Raw genomic sequence first — 21,711 nt, forward strand, 5'->3', positions numbered from 1 at the left:
CTTTGTTGTTTCTACAGTTACTTACTGGACATCTTTACCCAGCCCTAGGGAAATATAAATTAGCAAAACAGACATAAACCTTTGTTCTTGGTGGGGGGGTGGATTAGACCCTTAACAGCAGACAGGTAAAGGAAATGCCCAAGTAAAAGACCATGTTAGATGTCAAAAAGAACCAGGACACAAATTAAAATAAATACAGAAAAAAAATGTTAAACTTAGATGAGTAGGCTATGTTCCATCAAGAGACATTTGATCTAGGAATAATGCAGACCCTTGATCCTGGCACTTAGGAGTCAGAGGAAGAAGGATCTGTGAGTTTGAAGCTAGCATGGTCTACAGAGTGAATTCCAGGACAGCTGGGGTTACACAGAGAAACCCTGTCTCAACCCTCTCCCACCAAAGTGACATTTGAGACCCGCCTGGAAGACCCTGAGATCCTGGTGTCAGTGGCTCAGGTAAAGGTTACAGATACAAAGGAAAGGAGAAATAGGTATCAGGCAAAAGGAGGTTGTCTTGATTTTGGTTTTTTTTTTCAGTTTGTTTAACGTGTGTGAGTGTCTTAATTATTTTTCTATTGTTGTGAAGAGACACCATGACTAAGGCACTTTAGTTTAACTTGGAGCTGGCTCACAGTTTTGGAGGGTGAGTTCATCCATGATCGTCATGGCAAAGCGCAAGGCAGCAGGCCGGCAGCAGGCATGGTTCTGGAGCAGTAGCTGAGAGCTTCCGTCTGATCTAAAAGTTGGAGACAGGGAGAGTGAGACTAGACCTGGAGTGAGATTCTGAGGCATCAAAGTCAATGGCACACCTCCTCCAAGAAGGAGTGACACTCCTACTAATAATTCCCCAAACAGTCCACTGATGAGGGACCGAGCATTCAAAAATATGAGCCTATGGGAGCCACTCTCCTTCAAACCATCACATTCATGTTTTGCCTGCATAGAAGTCTGTGTACCATGTGCATGGAGTACCTGCAGAAGCAAGAAGAGGAAATCAGATCCTTTAGGACTGGAGTAACAGAACCAACATGTGGGTACTGGGAATTGTATCTGGCTCCTCTAAAAGATGATGAGCAATTCCATATGTATTGGTGTACTTTTTTTTACAGCAGAGGAGATAGTAGCAGAGAGATGATAAATGGATAAATAGATAGGTAGATACATACATACATACATACATAGATGATAGATAGTTTTCTAAGGCCTCTTAGATAATAAAAGAAATAATAAGAATTCACACTCAGGAAGTCTGACATCAAATGCCTATTTCCTCATTCAGAAAAACTTTCTAATCAGGTATTCAGACAGTATCCTGACAGCCTAACCCAATGAGTATTCTTAAAGAATACATGAATTCTCAATGGCACACGTAGATAACTCCACTTGGTAAGAATAAGTGATATGAAACCTTATGAACTGTTATCTATTTTCAAAGCAGAATTCCTTTCGCAATTACTGGAGTTGTTGCAGAATTGTGGATCACTTTGGAGTGAACAGATTAAGATCACTTGCAGTGATTGGTGAGAATAATGTAAGATTTGTAACAGAATGAGTGAGTAAATCTCCAGGAGGATAATGATGTGGATTTAAAAGTTAAAAGTCCATTTATGCTTGTGATTCTATGAAGGAAGGTCTACTGTGTAAGGCAATCCTGCCTTCACTAACTGGAGTTCTTCTCACCTTAAGCAAATGGATTCATTCCTAGCTTTGAATGCTTGTGGGATTAGCAGGCACTAAAGCCAGATGCTGACTTCAGCATCTGGAATACTGAGCACATCTGACAAGGCTCTTACTGCAGAGCATACAAGGCATTTCCTTGTTAATTTGATGGAATGGTGGTGATATTTGGAAGACAACAACTTCTCATTCAGTTTAAACATTCCCAGTTTAAATGTCCATTCTTTTTAGTTAGTGATGTTACAAGGGTTTATTGTTTTAGTTTAGAAACACTTCCCATATGTGTATATGTATGAATGTTAACATGTGTGAGCACATGTGTGTACACGTGTCTGTGCATGCCTGTGGAGACCTGAAGTTGATCTCTGGTAGCTCATTCGGTTGCTCTCTGTTTTGTAATGTGGAAGGTCACTACTAAGCCCAGAGCTCTCCAATTCCAGGTAACTTAGGTATTCATCTTGTCCCAGAAATCCTTGGTCTCTGCCTCCCCAGTGCTGAGACTACAGGAAGCCTGCAACACATGCCTGGCCTATCACACAGGTGTAGGACTCCTGACCTCTGGTTGGTTATCTATGGAATTGCTCCCTAGACCTGACTTTCACTCTTTCTCATGATAATGTGCAACAGAAATAATTTAGATACGTTCACTACAGAATAAGTTTATGGAGGTATACTTGGGAATGGAAATTTTTTAAAATGCATATTTCTGTCTTCCCAATTGTGCCTTTAAGAACAATTCCAGTGGTGAATATTATTACCATTTTACATTTAATTTCTAATCCTGCGAAAGGGGTTTCATGTGTGTCTGTATATATCATATATGCAAAAATATATGTAAAGAGGACATTTAACCTCTTATAAGACATAGCATGTGTGTTCACTCATGTTAATATGCATACACACACAAGCAGAGTAAAAGTCTTAATAAAATGAGTTTCGGCTGTTAATGGTATAGTAACTATAGCAAATGTAATATCTACTTTATGACATTGACATTGGTGGAGGACATGCATGTGTGGGAGTACTAAAATATATGAGAAACCTCTATGACTTCTGCTCAATTTTATAGTGAACCCCAAACTGCTCTTTTAAACAATAAAGCTTATAAGTGGCCGAGGAATATTTCATCAGCAAAGCACGTAAGCAGTAAGTAGAACAAGCTTGACTCCTAGTTCCCACATACAAATGGCTGGTAGAGTGGCAAGCTCCTGTAATGTCAGCCCTGGGACTCATTGCCAGCCTGTCTAGCTTAACCAGTGAGCTACTGGCCAATGAGATACCTCATATCAAAGAAGGTAAGTGGCATTCCCAAAGATGATATAGTCAAGTTAGCTCTCCCGCCTCCAGATATATGCGCATACATGTGTATGTACATTGTTCCCCATGCAGACACATGAATACATATGCACAAATAAAAATACAATAAAAAGTAAAATCATTGTTGCAATGTTTTACTGGAGGAACTTATCACACAAGTTAGAGAATCCAGATAAAACTCCCTTGACAGTATTCCACTGGATAATACAAATCTTCTATATTTTGTAATATTCATTAAGACAAAATTCACTAGACTATGAGAGAGCGCCGTTAGCTTCAACAGTCAAATATGGGACATAACGGGTTTGCGATGACTGTGGTGCATGGTACTGGAGTGCTGGCCAGTTTCCCTTCTCTGTTTTGTGTTCAAATCCAGAGCTGAAGGGAGATGGTGTTTTGGGTGTCCCGTGACACCATGGTGACATACCACCATAGTTAAGTTGGCTGCAAGAGTGAGTGAATGCTGAAGCCGTGCTCTGGAGGAAACAGTGATAGGGGGAGTCATTAGGTGAGGGATAGGAAAATAGCAGCTAGAAGTGTAGAAGGGTGCTTGCCTTCTTGCCTTGGCTTCATTTGCCTTTGCTGAAGTGTAGTCTTTGCATGATGCCATTCTGATCTAGTACTTCATGTGATGACATACTCTGAGGTGACACAGCACTCCACTCTCTGAAATCTGTGCTAGCATCCTCTGCCTTGAAGAAGCTCCTCGGGAGCCACTTGTTCAGGCATGAATCCTTCTATCTATCGGGGGGGGGGGGGAGGATTTTGTCGCCTCCTGATTGGGTAGGAGAGGAAGGTAGAGCGGGAGCTCCAGGCTTCCACAGTAGCAGCTCATGTGCTCATAGCCCCTGAGAAGGTTAGAGGGGACCTGTATTCGTCTATCATCTTCAAAGCTGCTTTGCTAGTGTTTGTCCAATTTGTGGATCCTTCCTTCGCTAAAATTTCTATTCAATCATTAGCAACTGAGCGATTTTGCCTTACATAGGGAAAGATAGTTCCATTCAATGCCCTTTGAAGCTTTGTATAACCTCAGAATGAAGCCTCGTGTATAACTTAAAACAGCAGAAATCTCTTGTTACAGCTTTTCCATGCTTTTGTGATCCTCTGCCTGTCCCCCCAACTCGTCTGAATAATTCTAAACTGGTGAACCAGGGTGTTGTCAGGAAAGTCTTTGTTTACTCTAAAATTACCTTTTGAATTCGAGAAATGTAGACAACTCTAGAACCGTTTTCTACACTGACACGGAAGCTTTCCTTGACTTCTAGAGCGAACAAAAGTAAGCGCAGTAGATGTTGGTTTCCCTGGAGCCAGCACAGGACATGGTGTTTAGGAATGCTGTCCATGCCCAGAGTTGGTCTGCTTACAGGACTAGACTGAGGCTTCAGCTTGTTCTCCCTGAAGTTATATTTAGTCAATGGAGAGTTTGCTGAATAAATGTATAAGTTAATATGATTCTCAGCATCAGGGAAGATTTCATCAGGCTGGGTCAAAGCACTTTAAATGAATCATTAGGAAAAAGCTACATCTTATTACAGAATTGATCAAAATGGAACTCAAGACTCTACTTGCTTTATTGTACAAGTGAAGAAATTGAGAACAAACAAGCAGACCATGCTCAAGGTTAGGATTCTATCAACTGCACAATTAGAACTGCATCCATATATCCTTACCATTTTGACCAACACAGTTGAGTTTTATCTAGGCTTGCCATCAGAACATGTTGAAGAAACTAAAATACTTTATTGTGAGAGAGTGAATTAATTTGAAAGTAATCGATAGTGCCTCAAGAATAAATCTTATCTTCAAGCTGATTTAAACAGATCCCCACGCCCGCCCTCTCTCTCCTTCTAGCTTTAACAAGGTTTTGCCACATTTGGTTTTAGTTTGGGGATGTAGTTCATGTAGCTAGTTAATCAAACTGTAAAGTCACAAGACAAGAGAATTGAACTTGCTATAGAATGGTTCTGTTCTGGGTGAAACAGCAATGACCTTCACTATGAAGTAAAGACCATATGTAAGGCTTATCACTGAAGATCTGAGTGTTCAAGTCACTGTGGCCTCTGGAATTTAGGTTACTTGGCTTTCTAGTCCTGTAGTGATATTTTTGCCATGTGCAACTATGAAGCTATGTTACTATATTTGGCATAAATATGTGTTTTTTATTTCTAGCAGATAGAATAGCTTTGAAATAAAAAACAGTTGCCAAGTTATTCCCAAATATTTTGAAGATTTCTGAGGGCAAATTTCTATTGTATGTAATCAAATCAACTACTTTGTCATTAATGATTTAAGTGCCCACTTGTAGATGTTTTACAGTTAGATGAGGATGTAGCAGAAGATGGATACCTACAGCTCACTCTCGTGCACTTTCTCTCTCTCTCTCTCTCTCTCTCTCTCTCTCTCTCTCTCTCTCTCTTTGTATTTTTGTTCCCTGTGTGTCTCTATGCTCTGTTTAATTACTTTGAAAGTAATCAATAATGCCTCAATAATCTCTCCCTCTCTTCTTCCCTCCTCCATCCTTTCTTCCCCCCTCCTTCCCTCCCCTCCCTCCCCCTTCCTCCCTCCTTCTCTCTCTCTTCTTGGCCTCATCATTTGTGAACTCTTAATTCACTAGGATATTTTTCATTCTTTTCAGATAAATGCATTACCAGAAATACAGTCTCAGCTTTGCAGAAAAGAAGTCTTGTGTCAAATGATCAGAAGATTTCCAGGTAACCTTTAGTTTTCTTCTTGATGCATGAACGTTTGACATCTGAAGGCTTCTGAATACATCACAAATAACACAGCCTCAAGACATCATCCCCAGCTCCCCCTTCTATCAAGTCCACTGTCCAATGATAATATCTCATACTATTATGACTGGTTCTTTCGTCTTTTGGTTTTCCTATCTGGCTTGCCAAGGAGTCTGTTTCTATTTGTCATATGTTTCTTTTAAAAAATAGTTCTGCCTTAGTTTAAAAATGATTGTTGTTGTAATTCTTAGTTATATATATCTTGACTTTTTAAAAAGGCTTATGATTATGTCATTGTGCTAGTTATTTTTGTTTTGCTTTGTCAGCTTGACACAGATCAGGGTCATCTGGGAAGGTGAAAGTTTAACTGAGAAAATATCTACATCAGATTGGCCTACATTGTAGACAAAACTGTGGGACATTTTGTCCCCGTGTTTGATGTGGTCCAGACCACTGTTGGCTAGTGCCAACACAGGTGGGCTAGGTAGGTCTGGTTTATATAAGAAAGCAATCTGAACATGGATAGCAAGCCAGTAGTAGGCAGCATTCCTCCGTGGTCTATGCTGTAGTTTCTGCCTTAAGTTCTTTCCCTGACTTCCAAGCTGTGCCCTAAAACAAACTTTCTCCTTCCAGAGTTGTTCTTGGTCATGTTGGTTCATCATAGCAACAGGAAGCAAGCTAGAACAGCTATTCTGTTCTCCAAATTTTGTTTTCCCTCTCTGAAACCTGCTCACTGTGTTCAAGACACTAAGTGAAGTTCTATCTTCATTGTATGAGGAATTTTGGAGAAAAATCACTACCTCCAGTTCCTGCACAGTTCCCAGAGTGGAAAAGATGTCAGAAGGGGAAGTGAGCCTCTAGAGATGAAATAAGTCTTCACAGATAAAATTATAGCCTACCTTAGAACTCATTGGTGAAAGTACCTTAGATTTCTTATTTAGACCCATCAATGCTTGTGCCCCTAGGAAGTGTTTTACTTCATAATTAAAATTTAGATCTGCATGGCTTCATTTCTGTATTTATTAATTTATGCCTTGGTAGATTCTGGAAATGTGGCATACTGATGCCCACTGGCTTCTCTGTGGGGTTTTGCCTCCTAGTCAAGTGTCAGCCTGGCAGGCATGTCTCACTATACTGAGGGCAATCTCCTCTCCACTAACCCAGGATTAAAATAAAAACAAGTCAGTAATTTTTCTTTAAATTTAAGATATATTTCTAAAATAATAGTGAGTGACTTATTTTGTATGTGTTGTTTCACAGCACAATATGATTGAATGCATAGTTTCTGGCTCATTTATTTATTATCTTTTTGTTATGTTTCTCTCTCTTTTTTTATTTAAATTTGAAGCAAGCTTGTTTTACATGTCAATCCCAGTTTCTTCTCCCTCCCCTCCTCCACTGTCCTCTCCCCAACCCCTATCCCATCCCCTTTCTGCTCCCCAGGGAGGGTGAGGCCTTCCATGGGGGAATCTTCAAAGTCTGTCATATCATTTGGAGCAGAACCTAAGCCCTCCCCCCATGTGTCTAGGCTGAGAGAGTATCCCTCTATGTGGGATGGGCTCCCAAAGTCCATTCATATACTACGGATAAATACTAATCCACTACCAGAGGCCCCATAGACTGCCCAGTCCTGACTAACACCCACGGATTTCCCAGATAACAGACTGGAGTCCATGAGCTCCCCCTTGTTCAGGTCAGCTGTCTCTGTGGGTTTCTCCAGCCTGATCTTGACTTCTTTGTTTATCACTCCTCTCTGCAACTGGATTACAGGAGTTCTGCTCAGTGTTTAGCTGTTAGTGTCTGCTTCTGCTTCTATCAGCTACTGGATGAAGGCTCTAGGATGGCATTTAAGGTAGTCATCAATCTCATTATTGGGGAAGGGCATTTAAGGTATCCTCTCCACTATTGCTTAGATTGTTAGTTGGGGTCATCCTTGTAGATCTCTGGACATTTCCCTAGTGCCAGATTTCTTTTTAAACGTATAATGGCTCCCTCTATTATGGTATCTCTTTTCTTGCTCTCTATTCTTACCCTGACTCAATCTTCCTGCTCCCTCATGTCCTCCTCTCCCATCTTCTTCTCTTCTCTTTCTCTTAACTACTGCTCCCCGCCCCCCATGCTGCCAATTTTCACAGGAAAGCCTAGATAACTCAGCCTAGCTTCCTTGAATTTATGATCCTGCTCCCTCTAATTCACAAGTACTTCGGATTTTAGGTATGTGCCATTACCCCATCCTGTCTCCTCTGCAGGGATAGGAACTGAATCAGAGGCTTTGCATGCTAAGAAAGCACCCTGCTATTTAGCTACATCTCTAGCTAGCTTGTTATTTTGAAAACCATAATATGGGTGTATGGAGAAGAGTCGGTCAGTAAATGGTTGTCTTAAAAGCATGCATACCTGAGTTAGATTCCCATCATTTATGTCTTACCAGTTCAGTAAACTCCAGGTTCAGTCAGGGACCCTGTCTCAAAATAAAGTAAAGAGTGATTGGGAAAGACACATGATGTTGGCCTCTGCCCTCCACGCACAGGTGCACATACATGAACACACCCCTCCTGCACATCCATATAAACACTCAAATAAGTAAGTAATCAGCAAACAAGAATGCTCTTCTGGGCTAAGTAAAACAATTGTTTCCACCACTAAATATTAATAAATACCAGAGTTCCTTTAGTTAAGATAACCTCCCCACCCCAAATTATGTGCATTTTGAGCACCGTTTCCAGGTTTTAACACATTGTTTTGTTGTTGTTATTGTTGCTGCTTCCCCACTGTGATTTATGTGTAAGAGTGGTTGGTTCAGAACAAAATAGAAAACAGAAGGACAGCATAGCAGTGAGTGGTTGTTTGTAGTATGGTATACTTTCAAATACATGCGTACACACTCCTCAAGAAAGCCTAATATGTTATTCGTTCCTTGCTTCCATAAAATTAGAAAGTATTTTCTGCCTTCTTTACTTTGAAAATGACTTCACTCTGAAGAACATCAGTTCTAGAAATATGTTGCCCTTTTTTACTCATTCTTCCTCGCTCGCTCGTTTTCTATTCATCTCCTAACAAGATAGTTTTGTTATCTTTCCTGAGCTGAAGTTAATCTTCTTAAGTGTCTAGATTTAAAAGCATGTACCCACAGCATTATTTTCTGACCTGAATTTTATGAACAGTAGCTTTTGTGGCACTTTTGTCTATGGATACACAAAATACAAAATTAACTTTTTCACAGGCTGAAACTAATTGGTTTGCTGTGAATATTGAATATTGAATATTGAATAGTAATATCACTCTAGTATTTAAAGTATGGAATCATTCAAGGGGTAGGTTGGGTTGAGGACAGTGGTGTATAGCTCTACTCCCTTACTCAAGAGATAGGCATGATAGTGACCTTGAGCCAGCTGGGTAGGTCACTCACTGTCTCAAAAAGAAAATCATGACAATAAGATAATTCTCATGAAACATTAACCCGTTGCTGAGCCCACTGAGCTACAGACGACAGCATCAAACCTATGGGGCACACAAAGTACTGGTCAATCTTAATAAACTTGTCTTGGGATGAGGGGAGTTGACAGGATGATAGGGATGTAGGTGACCGTGGTTGCTATGTACTACATACACGTGCAAAGTTGTCTAAAACCAAATTTGATCAGTAGAAAAGATCATGAAAATAAGATGACGCATATGAAATTTTTAAGTAGCATGCTTGCAATATAAAAGTGTCTCAATTAGCAGGTATTACGTTTTTGAAGGAAAAACAAACATAGAAATACAAAATTAAGCATAATGCTATATAGTACATTCTGTTTACAGCCAAAATAGCTCGCACTGTTTTAAATTCTGCTTTATTTAGAGGCTAATAAAAGTTAAATTCCAGAGATTTTTAGCTTTACCACTAGTTAACAATATGAATTACTTAATTTTATTAAAACTTTTTTGGTCCCGCTTTTGTTTTCAAATCTTTAAGTGTGGATAATTAGGCCTACTTCATAATTTCGCTCTTAAAATCAAGTGAATTATATGTGCATATATATATATTATAACATTTGCTTAAGAATAAAACTTGCTGTGTAGTATTATAACTAATACATATGCTTAATAAATGGTGTCTGGACTACCCCTATTTTTAAAAAATTGAGCAGCAGCCTCACATTACTCAATTGTTTTCTCTTTTTATGGTTGATTAGCACAAGAATTTTATGTTTCTGAGAAAAACTCTGACAGGTGTGGGATTTGGTTTACTTCTCAGCTCAGAAGACACATGGCATACTTTTATGGATATTGTTGGGATGATGCAAGATGCCTATGTCAGAAATGAAGTTGTTATTTCCAGAGTTGTTGATATGAGCAATGCCCAGTACTTGTATCTGTTCGACCTTAGTTGACCTTCGCATGACTTAGAGAGTTTGTTTATTTTATAATGGGCAGTAGGCTGAGCTGATAGAGTCCTCTCCTACATGCCTGAAGCTTAGGTTCTATCCTAGAGATGAAGACAGGAAGAACAGGAAGGTGCATGTCATCTTTGACTACTTAAGGAGCTAAGGATAGCCTGGGCTAACTTAGACACAATACCAAACTTTCCCTCTTCCCAGAGGTGGCATTTCTCTCTTCCAAGACTATCCATTATAGAAATATCTTTGAAAAAAAATAGTTTGGAAGAAAAACTGTTAATGCACCTGTAAAATGTGCCAAAGTATGAAAGATGCATGGGCAAGCATCTCCATCAGTTTTGGAGATCCATGACAGTATAATCAGTATTCAGTCGGAGTAACTAGTATAATATAGTTTTGCTTCTGTTGATTAGTCTGTAAGAATATTGAATTTGGAGGTTGACAGAAAGACAGTGAGATCCAATGATTCCACAGGGACTTGCTGTCTAGTGCTTTGTCTTAGAAAAGACATAGCCATCAAGATGCTGAGAGGAGTGATGGACATATGGGTGGATGCATTTGGGACTCAGACAAGTGAGAGAGGGCTGAGTTCTGGCCAGAATCAGAAGTCCCGTCAGAGATAACTTGTAGAGCTCACAGGGTGTGTTCCTTCTCCAGCCAGCATTTACCTGACCTTAGACTTGTGACTCATATGGGAGGACACACACCCATGGAAAGTTTTCTAGCTAGTGAAAAGATTTATTTTTGTCTTGCCATTTAATACTTTGCCTTTTGTGGGGGAAAGTATTTTATAGTATTTAGTTGGTACAACTTGTTGTTTGTGACATCTATGAGGTTTGCTCTTTATTTTATTTTTTTGATAAAAGGAATTACTTTCCCATATTTGAAGTACGAAAACATGAACATAAGAGGATTATTCTGCAGGGCTGTGAGTTGTTTTTATTCTTTTTAGCGCAGCGTCGCCGTCCAGAAGCCCTGCTTTGGAGTGTGCCAAGGATTTTGTTTTGTTTTAAGTGTTATTCATTCTTTCAAGTAATTTGTGTCTTAGGTCTGAGCCCTGGCTTTTGTATGAACTTTTAAAAAGAGACCAAGATATGTATTCAGTGATAACACATGGGTCATTTTAGGACCCACCCCCCCACATCCTTATTGCTTTCTTTTCCTTTCTTTCTTTCTTTCTTTCTTTTTTTCTTTCTTTCTTTCTTTTTTTTGTGACATGTCAGTTCCCTTAAAAAAAAAAGTAGAAAGAAAAACTATAAAATTTAATGCATATGCTACATCCAAGCAGAAATTATAAGATATATCATTAATATAATATAATTGAAGCTATTATTTTTAGCACTGACTGATAATGTATGTGTATGAAATATATTCCAGGTCTAATATTTCCAAAGTTTGCCTTTCTTGTATCCTGATGCTTTCTTCTGTATTTTCTGTGAACTTCTTGATCAGCAGTTCTTAATCTGTAACCCCTTTGGGGGAGGGGGTTGAATAACCCTTTCAGAGAGGTTGCCTAAGACCATTGGAAAACAGAGATATTTACATTATCATTCATAACAGTAGCATAATTACAGTAATGAAGTAACAATGAAGATAATTTTATGGTTGGGGTCACCACAACATGAGGAAATGTATTAAAGGGTCCCAAATTAGGAAGGTTGAGAACCACTATTCTAGAGGCTTTTCCAACTCCCCAAACCCTCGCCTTCTGTGCTACATGTGATTATATTTCTGATGCAAGATAGTGCCTTCAAGTAAAAAGTCTCACTTCTTTATTGTGACTTGATCAATATGATATGCAGAAAGTAAGCCAATGGGACATCCTTGCTCCAGTCATAAGTCTCTTAGCTGTATTTGCACTTTTATAAACGAAGTTCACAAACTCAGAAATGTCTAACATGGACTCTCTAGAAGTACATTTAAATTTCCATTCAGTTCTTCCCTGGCCAGCATCCCCAAAGCTTATAGGAATCATCTACCTTTCTTCATCTCCGTAGTGACCAGGTCAAAGCTCTCATGCTCTATCTGTGAAGTCCAGCCCAGTACCTACCTTATAGCAAGAGAGATTTTAACCCACCTTTCCATAAAGAGATAAATCAAGCCTGATGGGTCTGCTTATTGAAGTGTGTATATTAAGGGCCAGGCAACTGTCTCCCTGGTGCTCATTCCATCTAGGGGGGAATTATCTAGAACAACACTCATACACTCAAATGCATATGATTGAGAAGCCAGACAACTTATACCTCTGCAGGATTCTGCCTAGTCTGGAGTGGGAACGTGGCTGAGAAAAAAGAGGTGAGGATGGAAAATTGCGAAGCTACTGTGTCGCTGAGTAGAATTGCAATGCTGGAAGTCCCTTCATAAACCTTCTCCGTGGAAAACCAGTGATCGCTGGATTCCCTCCAGTGGCCCCATCCTCCTTTGTCCTCTGTCTCATATACTCCTCTACTCTCTGCTCCCTCTGCTCCACTATGCCTTTACGTTCTCCCAAGCCTTAGTGAGTTCAGCTTCTATTTGCCTCTAAAAACAAATGATGCTAGTCATAAAATTGATGAGCTTGGGCTTTCTACTAAAACCTTAATTCTGATATTGGGAGGGGGACTTGCAAGTCTCTTGCTATCCTTTCTTCTGGCTGTCAATCAGCGTTTAGACTCTCACCATACTGCATAAGAAAGCCATCCCTGGGTTAATTTACTCCCCTTAACAGGTTTTCTTGTGAATTCTGACTTCTGTATGGATAGCCCCACCCCCTCCCCATTGTTATCATCCTAGGCTCCCAGCTATCTGAGATCATCATGTCCATGACCTTCCTTTTATTTGCCTTTAGTTTTCCACTTCTGTGACTTTCCTTGGTGACTTGCATCAGTAGAGTTGATAATATGAAAGCTCTAACTAACTCTGCACCTTGCAATCACAGCCTTTGGGTTTCTTCATTTCAGAACCTGCTGAGTCTGGATGTGGATGCTTGAATATAGACAGTACTTGCCTGAGTAACGCTGGTGGTACTTTCAATTTTTCCACTTTCAAATGTATGTCATTTTTCTCTCATAACCTTTTTCGTACCTAACATGGACCCCTGTTAGTCACCAGAAGTATTGCCCCACGGCCCCTTGTAACATTTGTATTGCCCTTCCACACCTGTCGTGAGCCCACCAAACTTACAACTCTCTGTTCCTACATGAAAAGCACAGGAGGAAATCACCTGAATGTGCTGCATCTATTCCAAGAGTGCCTTCCTCATATTACTAAAATGGAAAAATATCACCTCACTCCTGGACTTTAAAATCACCGGCAACTATCACCATTTAAGTTGGTCATCACCCATGAAACAGCCTCTTCCATTACCCAGTTACTCTCTGAAATATTTGAAAAATATGGGTCAAAACAAATGTCTTAGTGTTATTTTGCTGTGAACATGCCACAGCAACTCTTATAAAGGAAAACATTTCATTGGGACTAGCTTAACGTTTCTGAGGTTTGGTCCATTATCATCATGGCGGGAAGCAAGGTGGCATGCAGGCAGACATGGTGCTGGAGAAGGAGCTAAGTGTCCTACGTCTGGATTGGTAGACAGCAGAACAAACAAAAGAGACACTGCACCTGATTTGAGCTTCTAAACCTCAAAGCCCACTCCCCCCAGTGACATACTTCTTCCAACAAGGCCACATCTACTCTAACTAGACCACATGTCCCAATCCTTTCAAATAATGCCACCCTCTATGAGCCTATGGGGGTCATTTTCATTCCATCATCCATTACAATCACCATAACAAACTACTAGCACTCATTGCAAAGAAGAACCACAAGAATGCTATCCATGTGAAGGTAAGTGGAAATGAATTGGAGTTCTTGAATCTCCATTGTAGAGAAGGTCCATTGCTCTACAGTCAGAACATTCATCAACAAAAGCTAGGGGAGTATTCTGATAGTGTGGTTTGCGAAAGAGGGCCTCCTCGGGGTTTTGCCAGCTGCTAGTTGGGTTAGGAAATTAGACAATTTGACTGAAATGCTACTTTGGCTGCGCATTTGTGAGGAATTGTGTCACAGCCATGGGAGAAGGATCCAATACAATGTTATAATCACTACTGTTTTGGGATGTTAAAGATTAATGAAAATAGAACGGTTGTTAGTAGAGAGTGTTGAAGTTATGGGAAGAGAGCCCTACCATCTCATTAGAGGGGCTTGCCAAAGCACAGATTGACTTGCCCAGTTACTCACTATGATGTAAGTATTGATCTGATGTTATAGGTCAAGGACCAAGAACACATCTCATTCCTTCACATTGTAGCCATTTATAGTCAGACATTTGCATCAGTAGAAGAATTGGAAATATGTGATTGCTATCAGTGAGTATGCTGGGAAGCTATGAATAAAATTGCCTGTGGTAGAAGCCTCTTCTGGGTGATGTTCCAGGTAGCCAAAGGGCATACATATTACCTCACTGATAGGAAAAATGATAAGCAGAGCACCTTCTCAGGTTCTTGATTGATCTCCATGCATGCAGGTTGGAGATGGATGCATAATTCTCCCAGGCAGACTTGCAGGTTGTCCTATCTTCAGTTATATTGTCATTGTTTCTTTTGACTGCTAAGTGCTGACGGCTCAAGGATGGAGCAGGGAGTCAATGGCAAGAAGCCTCCCTCTGTACCTCTCCAAGGATGCTTCGGTTCTTCTCATAGGTTTGTTCTCTAGGCAGCCTCTTTTCAGTGATTATGTATTCAAGCTGGAGGAAATAAATCTGGTGCTGTGGATAACTGTTGTGTTTCAGCTTCATTTACACATATGCCATACAAAAGAAAGTGAGAATGTATGAGGTGCATCTCCTAAACCTAGACCAGAAAGGAAATGCCTTTGTCCAGACGCCAGTGGACTTTGGTGGGTAGTTTTTATTTGGGTCTAAACATTAAAAACAAATCACACACACACACACACACACACACACACGCACGCACGCACACACACACACACACACACACACACACACGCACGCACGCATACACACACATACACATGTGCACACACACGAAACTGAGGAATCTCACTACAGAAAGAAATGGAGTTGTTTTGACTAATGAAGGTTCTTCTTTTATCCTTCCTTTTTCCAGGTGACCCCAGAGATGCTTTTCTGGTCTCTATTCCTTAGACTGCCTATTCTTTACATCTCTGTTTAGCTAGATCACACCAGGAAATGTGGCTTATCTTTGTGCATTATCAATGCTTGTTATCCCTTATACTCTTCTGAGGTTTGAAGTTCAGTGCAGTGTTGTCTGCTACAGTGACATGAAAAGGGTTAACACAAGCATAAATGACACACATGCTAACTAGTAAACCCAAGGTAGATCTGCCACAATCTCTCTCTCTCTCTCTCTCTCTCTCTCTCCCTCTCCCTCTCCTTGTCCTTCTCCCTCTCTTTCCCTTTCCCATTCCCTCTCCCTCAATGATGCAGGTGATGGATAACATCTACTCCTAGTTTAGAAATACAGTTCCTCTGTATTCCTAACCTGAGTGATCATGGTCTACCAGCCACCTGGATCAACACTATGCCCAAGGGAATAGTGCCTGTTAGTGGTTTCTTAGATGCAATTTTGTTAGCATGTATGAAGCAAAGTACCACAGACTACATGGTTCAAGTTTCAGGAGGTATTACTCCTACTTCTAGAGAGGAGCCCACAATTACTGTGTCAGGTCATGTGGATTCTTATGAGGCTTTTCCTCAACTTGCAAAAGACACCTTCCTGTCTTTAGACTGTCTTCTAACTTCCTCTTCTTATGACAGCATCTCATCACATTAGAGCAGTGGTTCTCAACCTGTGGGTTGCAGCCCCTTGAGGGTTGAATGGCCCTTTCACAGTGATCACCTGAGACCATCTGCATATCAGATATTTATATTAAAAATCATAACAGTAGCAAAGTACAGTTATGAAGTGGCAATGACAACAATTTTATGGTTGGGGGTCACCACAACATGAGGAATTATATTAGAGGGTTATAGCATAGGAAGGTTGAGAACCACTTGCATTTCGTGGCTATTCTAATGACCTTGTTTGATCTTATACCTGCCAGAAAATTATAACAGCCTTGCTTCGTTTCCTTGAAAATGTGATAAAGTATCTACCACTTGCTATAATCTGTTATTTGGGAACTATGTGATTCTTCCATTCACTTGGCATCTCCATTGTGTATTGGACAGAAATATTGAGACATCATCTGGAATCTTGGGCCTGGAGAGATGGCTCAGAGGTTAAGAGCCCTGGATGATGTCAATTCCTAGCACCCATATGCCGCTCACCATGATCTGTAACTCATTTTTCCTGTGAGTTAATTATTTGGTTAATGGTAGATGTGGGAGGGCCTAACACATTGCGGGGAGTACCATCCCTGGGCAAGGCGTCCTGGGTTCTATGAGAAAGCAGGAGGAACAAGCCAGTAAGCAGTACTCCACCATGGCCTCTGCATCAGCACCTGCCTCCAGCTTCCTGCCCTGTTTGAGTTCCTGTCCTGACTTCTTTCAATGATGGACAGTGATTTGAAAGTGTAAATCAGACAAACCCTTTCCCCTCCAAGTTGCTTGGAGCAATAAAAACTCTAAGACAGATCTTTAGTACTCATGTAAAAAGCCAGACACAGACATATATGCCTGTAACCCCAGAGCTAGGATGGGCAAAGATAGGCTCTCCAGAGTTTGCTAGCCAGCCAGCCTAAACAAAAGGACAAGCTCCATGTTCAATGAGCAGTCCTGTTTCAAAAACTATGGTGGAAAATTATAGAGGAAGATGTGGGACACAGACTTCTGATCTCTGCATATATGTATATCTACACACACACACACACACACACACACACACACACACAGAGAGAGAGAGAGAGAGAGAGAGAGAGAGAGAGAGAGAGGGAGAGAGAGAGGGAGATTGGGAGAGACAAAGTGGGACAGAGACAGAGAAAGGGAGGGAAGAAGGGAGAGACGGAGGGGTCAGTAGTGTTGGGAGATATACTATGTTGAATTTCAAGTCATTTACTCCCCCTGCCTTTCTCTGGTTGTAAAGACAGATATTTGCTGACAATAATATTGCAAGTGTTATGAAAGAAAGATGGCGTTAATAAGTTTGAGGTGTTCAAGGATCTCTTCATTCATTTTCACAGCAGTCCAGACCAATACACAGACTTGACTATATCATCAGCGTTAGAAAATAATGGTCCATTAATGTGAGGTATTAGCTGACATGTGCATAACTTCCTCGGCTGTATGTTGCACTGCATTGCTCATGGGATGACGTTGGTTATGACTCATCTCCAGAACATTGCTTTGTAGGTCATCGGTATGATAATACACATTTATTAAGATCAATACATCGTAACAGGCATTTAGTCTTTCCCAATCTGGCACATCCCATTGACGAATTACCTAGATGGAGAGTGAAAATGAAAGTTCCAGCAAAGTATGAGGAAAGTGATTCAGATTTCTACACAGAATCAGAGTCTGATTTTGAGCAAAGTTGTGATTATAAAGGACACTTGTCCTGGTAGAAATGTAATTAACTGAATAATGGAGTAGCTATAGAAGATGTTTGCCCCTTTGATGATGGGCTAGACATCCTGTCTGCCCTGCTCCTGTCTGCGAGAGAGGCACAGACTCAAACATATTTCAAACCCTGTGATTCATTCATTGCTTTAGCTTTTGAGACCATCTTTAAAAAAAAAAAAAAAAAAAAAACTACTCCTAGCGCCATCTTGTGGTGAAATGGGGATGTCCTCTTTTCCCTGCAGTCATTTTTACTAAAGGCATCAATGCAAACTGAGCCCCTCTGCTTAGAGTCAGTTCATATGCATTTCAAAAGGACAAAGCAAGGAACTGTCACCCTTATCGAGTGAGGGAACTGCTGTGGCCTCTTCTGTGAGAATGTAAGCAGTGACTTGAATTCTACCCACAGGGAGTCCTGGGATCCACAGCGGGAAGAGGTCTCACCTCATTCACGCTCTGCTGCTGAGGGATTCTGGGTAAAATAGTCCATTTACCTCTCTTTTAGACTTACAAAGTGGGGACAATTTCATAGAACTGTTCCTTCTTCATACAGTTTTTATAAAAATGCTTTGTATGACAAGCTCTAATATAAATCTGTTCATGTTGTATGTTAGGTGTGTTAGTTTCTGTTCTCTTGCTGGGAGACACCACAGCCGGGGCAACTCACATAATAAAGAAAGCATTTAATTGGGATTGGCTGACAGTGTCAGGTTAGTCAGTGGTCTTCTTGGCTATGAGCATGGTGGCACACAAGGCTGGTATGGTGCTGAGAGCTTACTTCCTGCTCCACAGGCAAGCAGAGACACACACTGGGCCCCTCATGGGCTTTTGAAACCTCAAAAGCCACCCCTAGTGACACATCTCCAATGGGACCACACCTCCTAATCCTTCCTAAACATATTTACTGTCTGGGGACCAACCACTCAAAGACATGAGCATATGGGAGCCATAGTCAAACTCATTCAGACTACTACATAAAGGTATTGTTTCCGTATTGCTCAAGATATGCACAAACTGTAGAGGAAAACTGAAGGAGGCTTTCAGTTTCTCTCCACACACATACATGTCACACAAATGTGTGTGTGCTCATATATATACATATATGAGCGAAATGGGCAATTTACTGTGACTTTAAGTTGGAGATTAAGCACAGCCACCAAGCTGAGTTAGTAGTAATTATTATTATGAGGCTTGTTTTATATATAATTTGGTGGAACTTTATAAGAATTCCTATCCCAGGATAATTTTATAGATGCGTTATATCTATAAATAATAACGAGAGATAGCATTAAATTTTTACTTACACATCAGACACTGGTTGTACCTAGTCCTTCTTTAGCCCCGTATAATTATTTATGGAGTTTGATGCATTCGTGTTAAGATTCTTATCATTCTATCATTTTACTGGATTTTTAAGCTGATTACAATAACCAAACTAAGGAAGCATCTATTTTGAAGAATCTATTGTGACTGGGTCTAATAAATTACATTTATCTACTCATCCTGCTTTTATTATTTCACTAGCTAACATAATCCTCTTGAGTTTGTGCTCATCAGTATCTGTGAATAAGCAGAGCAATGTGTGTTTGCAGAAGACAGTTTTGTTTTATGTTATAGTTCCTGTTTTGATAGGGGGACTCAGCAGCAGATCAGAATTGCTAGCCTTGGGGGAGCATGGAGTCCAGTTTTCACTTTGCACTAGTAAGCTCTCTTATGGGGTCCCCTTCATCCTTTTCTCTATTACCCCTTTTTTCATATGTCAACTCCCCAAGCTCTCAATAGCTCTGCTAGGCAAAAGGAAAGCCTACCATGGCAAACTTCATACTGTATCACATACTTGGGGTCATATAAGAGGGCGACACCACTTGCAGTTCTGGGCTTCTAGGAGTGCTTAGAAAGGCCCCAGAAATAGTTACCTTGAAATTTTACTATTGTTTTTCTGGATTCATTGGAGGAGTCGATGGTAGCTTTTAAAATTAGCTGATGTGTAGCTAAACTGGTTTGCAAAACACAATATGAGAAGGTGGACTAATGGATATGAGTGAAGCCAAATTATGCTTTGTAGGAAATATATGATTTGGTGGAATTAATGGTTTGTGGAGCTACATCCTGTTTCCCAGGCAGATAGAGAGGAGTGGGATTTTGAAACCTCACAGCTCACCCCCCACTTCCTTCAACAAGGCCACACCTCCTAATCCTTCTAGCCCTCTCAAACAGTTCCACTCCCAAATGAGCCTATGGGGGCCATTCTTATCCAAACCACCAGATGGGTCTAGTTTTATTCCTATTGCTGTGATTAAAAAAATTGATAAAAATCAAAAAAGTCTATGCTGTTGACCAAAAGCAACACATGAGAGCAGCAGGTTTATTTGGCTTACACTTCCAGGTAAAAGTTTAAATCAGGAACTTGAACATCACATCCACAGTCGACAGCTAGAGAATAAACCCATGGGTCTTTGCTTACTTGCTTTCAGCTAGTTTTCTCCTCTCTCCTACTATTCAGGAATCTGCCTAGAGAATGGTGCTGTCTGCAATAAGCTGGGTCTTCCTACATCAATTAGCTATCAAGACAGATCCCCTAGAACATGCCCATAAACCAGCTTGATTTTGCTGATTTCTCAATAAAGACTTTTTTTTCAAGGTTACTCTAGGTTGTGTTAAGCAGACAAGTAAAGGTCTACTGAGCCAATTGGTGAGCTCTAGAGAGAAACCTTGCCTCAGAAACCAAGGTGGCAAATGAGAGAAGACACCCAATATCAATCTCAGGCCTTCATATGTGCACATATGGGTAAACATCACATACACATAAACACTTGTACATCCCAGAGTAGTGTTTCTCACCCTGTGGGTCATGACCCCCTTGACAAATCTGTATCTCTAAAAATATTTACATTATAATTTACAAGAGTAATAACAGGAGCCAAACAAGAGTTATGAAGTAGCATCAAAATAATTTTATGGTTGGTCACCACAACCTGAACTGTATTACAGGGTCGCAGCATTAGGAAGCTTGAGAACTGCTGCCCTAGAGGGAAGTAGTTGATAGAATATAAACATGGCATTGAGGGCTGCCCTTTTCTTTTATGTCATCCTGCTCTGTGGCATTTCTCTTACTACCCACCTCATTTTAATTTAAGGCTATGCCTTGCTGGTAGACCTCAAGTCAAGACCACACACATTGGAGTGCTAGTGGAACAGACTCATTCCGCACAAACACTCCACTGCTCAAGTAAATGACCAGATGGCACGTTGCCATCTCTCATTGATGGTAGACCGTGAAAAGGGGGGGGGGAGAGGTTAGGAAATATGTTGTCCCCCTTCCCCCAGTTTCCCCAGTTTTGAGGTTGGAATTAAGTATGCTTTACCCAACTGAATTTTAACAGTGTCACAACTGGACCTGAAATTTTTCTTTAGAATAGAGTTCTAAAGCGATACAGGGCTCAGTTTGTCTTTCAAGTATGAAGCCATCACTGTTTATGACCCAGTGTTCCAAATATTGCAGGCACAGAAATGCTTACTCTGACTCTAAATAGAATTACAAGACGATGAGAAAGATGGTGTGTTTTAAGTAAAGTGGATCTGTTCATTCATCTTCTGTTCCATGTTTTGCAAATGTTTCAGTTCCTTTATCTTTCCTCTCCACCCAGCGCGGGTCAGGCAACAGTCACTTTTAGAACAGTGTGGTTTCATTTAAGGAAAAAATATATTCCTATAGCAGGCTATAAAATGCAAGGTATAACCACAAAATGATATTTAACATTTTCCAATTATAGAATGTATCGGTAAATCTACAGGGGCCAAGACAAAAAGGTACAGTGCCAAGATGCGGAGATCTTAATTAAGGGAACTGTTACCTGTCGGTCGGATTTTAATAGGACATTTTATTGTGTGGGGGCCATTGAAACAACTTATTAAACTGTTGATAATTATATAGAACATGGCTCACAGCTGTAAGTAAATCTGGAAAGCAAAAAAGTGGCTCAAATCAATTTGAAAAAAGTTCTAGTCAGAATATGTACCTTAAAGTCAGCTCAGACTCCTAGGACAAAAGTGCACTGAGAATATTTTCGGAAAGAAAAGTTAGA

The 21,711-nt window shown here is 40.4% G+C and overlaps 1 protein-coding gene across 1 annotated transcript in view; it reads left to right on the forward strand.

The window, feature by feature from the left end:
• The window catches only part of LOC127237995 (cadherin-like and PC-esterase domain-containing protein 1), a 78,211-nt gene that overhangs the window by 39,181 nt on the left and 17,319 nt on the right, over positions 1–21,711 (forward strand). The window contains exon 5 of the mRNA XM_051206434.1: positions 5,629–5,704. Within this exon, the coding sequence (XP_051062391.1) occupies positions 5,629–5,704 (76 nt within the window). The remainder of the gene's footprint in view (positions 1–5,628; positions 5,705–21,711) is intronic.

The sequence above is a fragment of the Phodopus roborovskii genome, unplaced genomic scaffold (assembly GCF_943737965.1).
Source record: "Phodopus roborovskii unplaced genomic scaffold, PHOROB, whole genome shotgun sequence".
In the NCBI taxonomy this organism is placed as follows: Eukaryota; Metazoa; Chordata; class Mammalia; order Rodentia; family Cricetidae; genus Phodopus; species Phodopus roborovskii.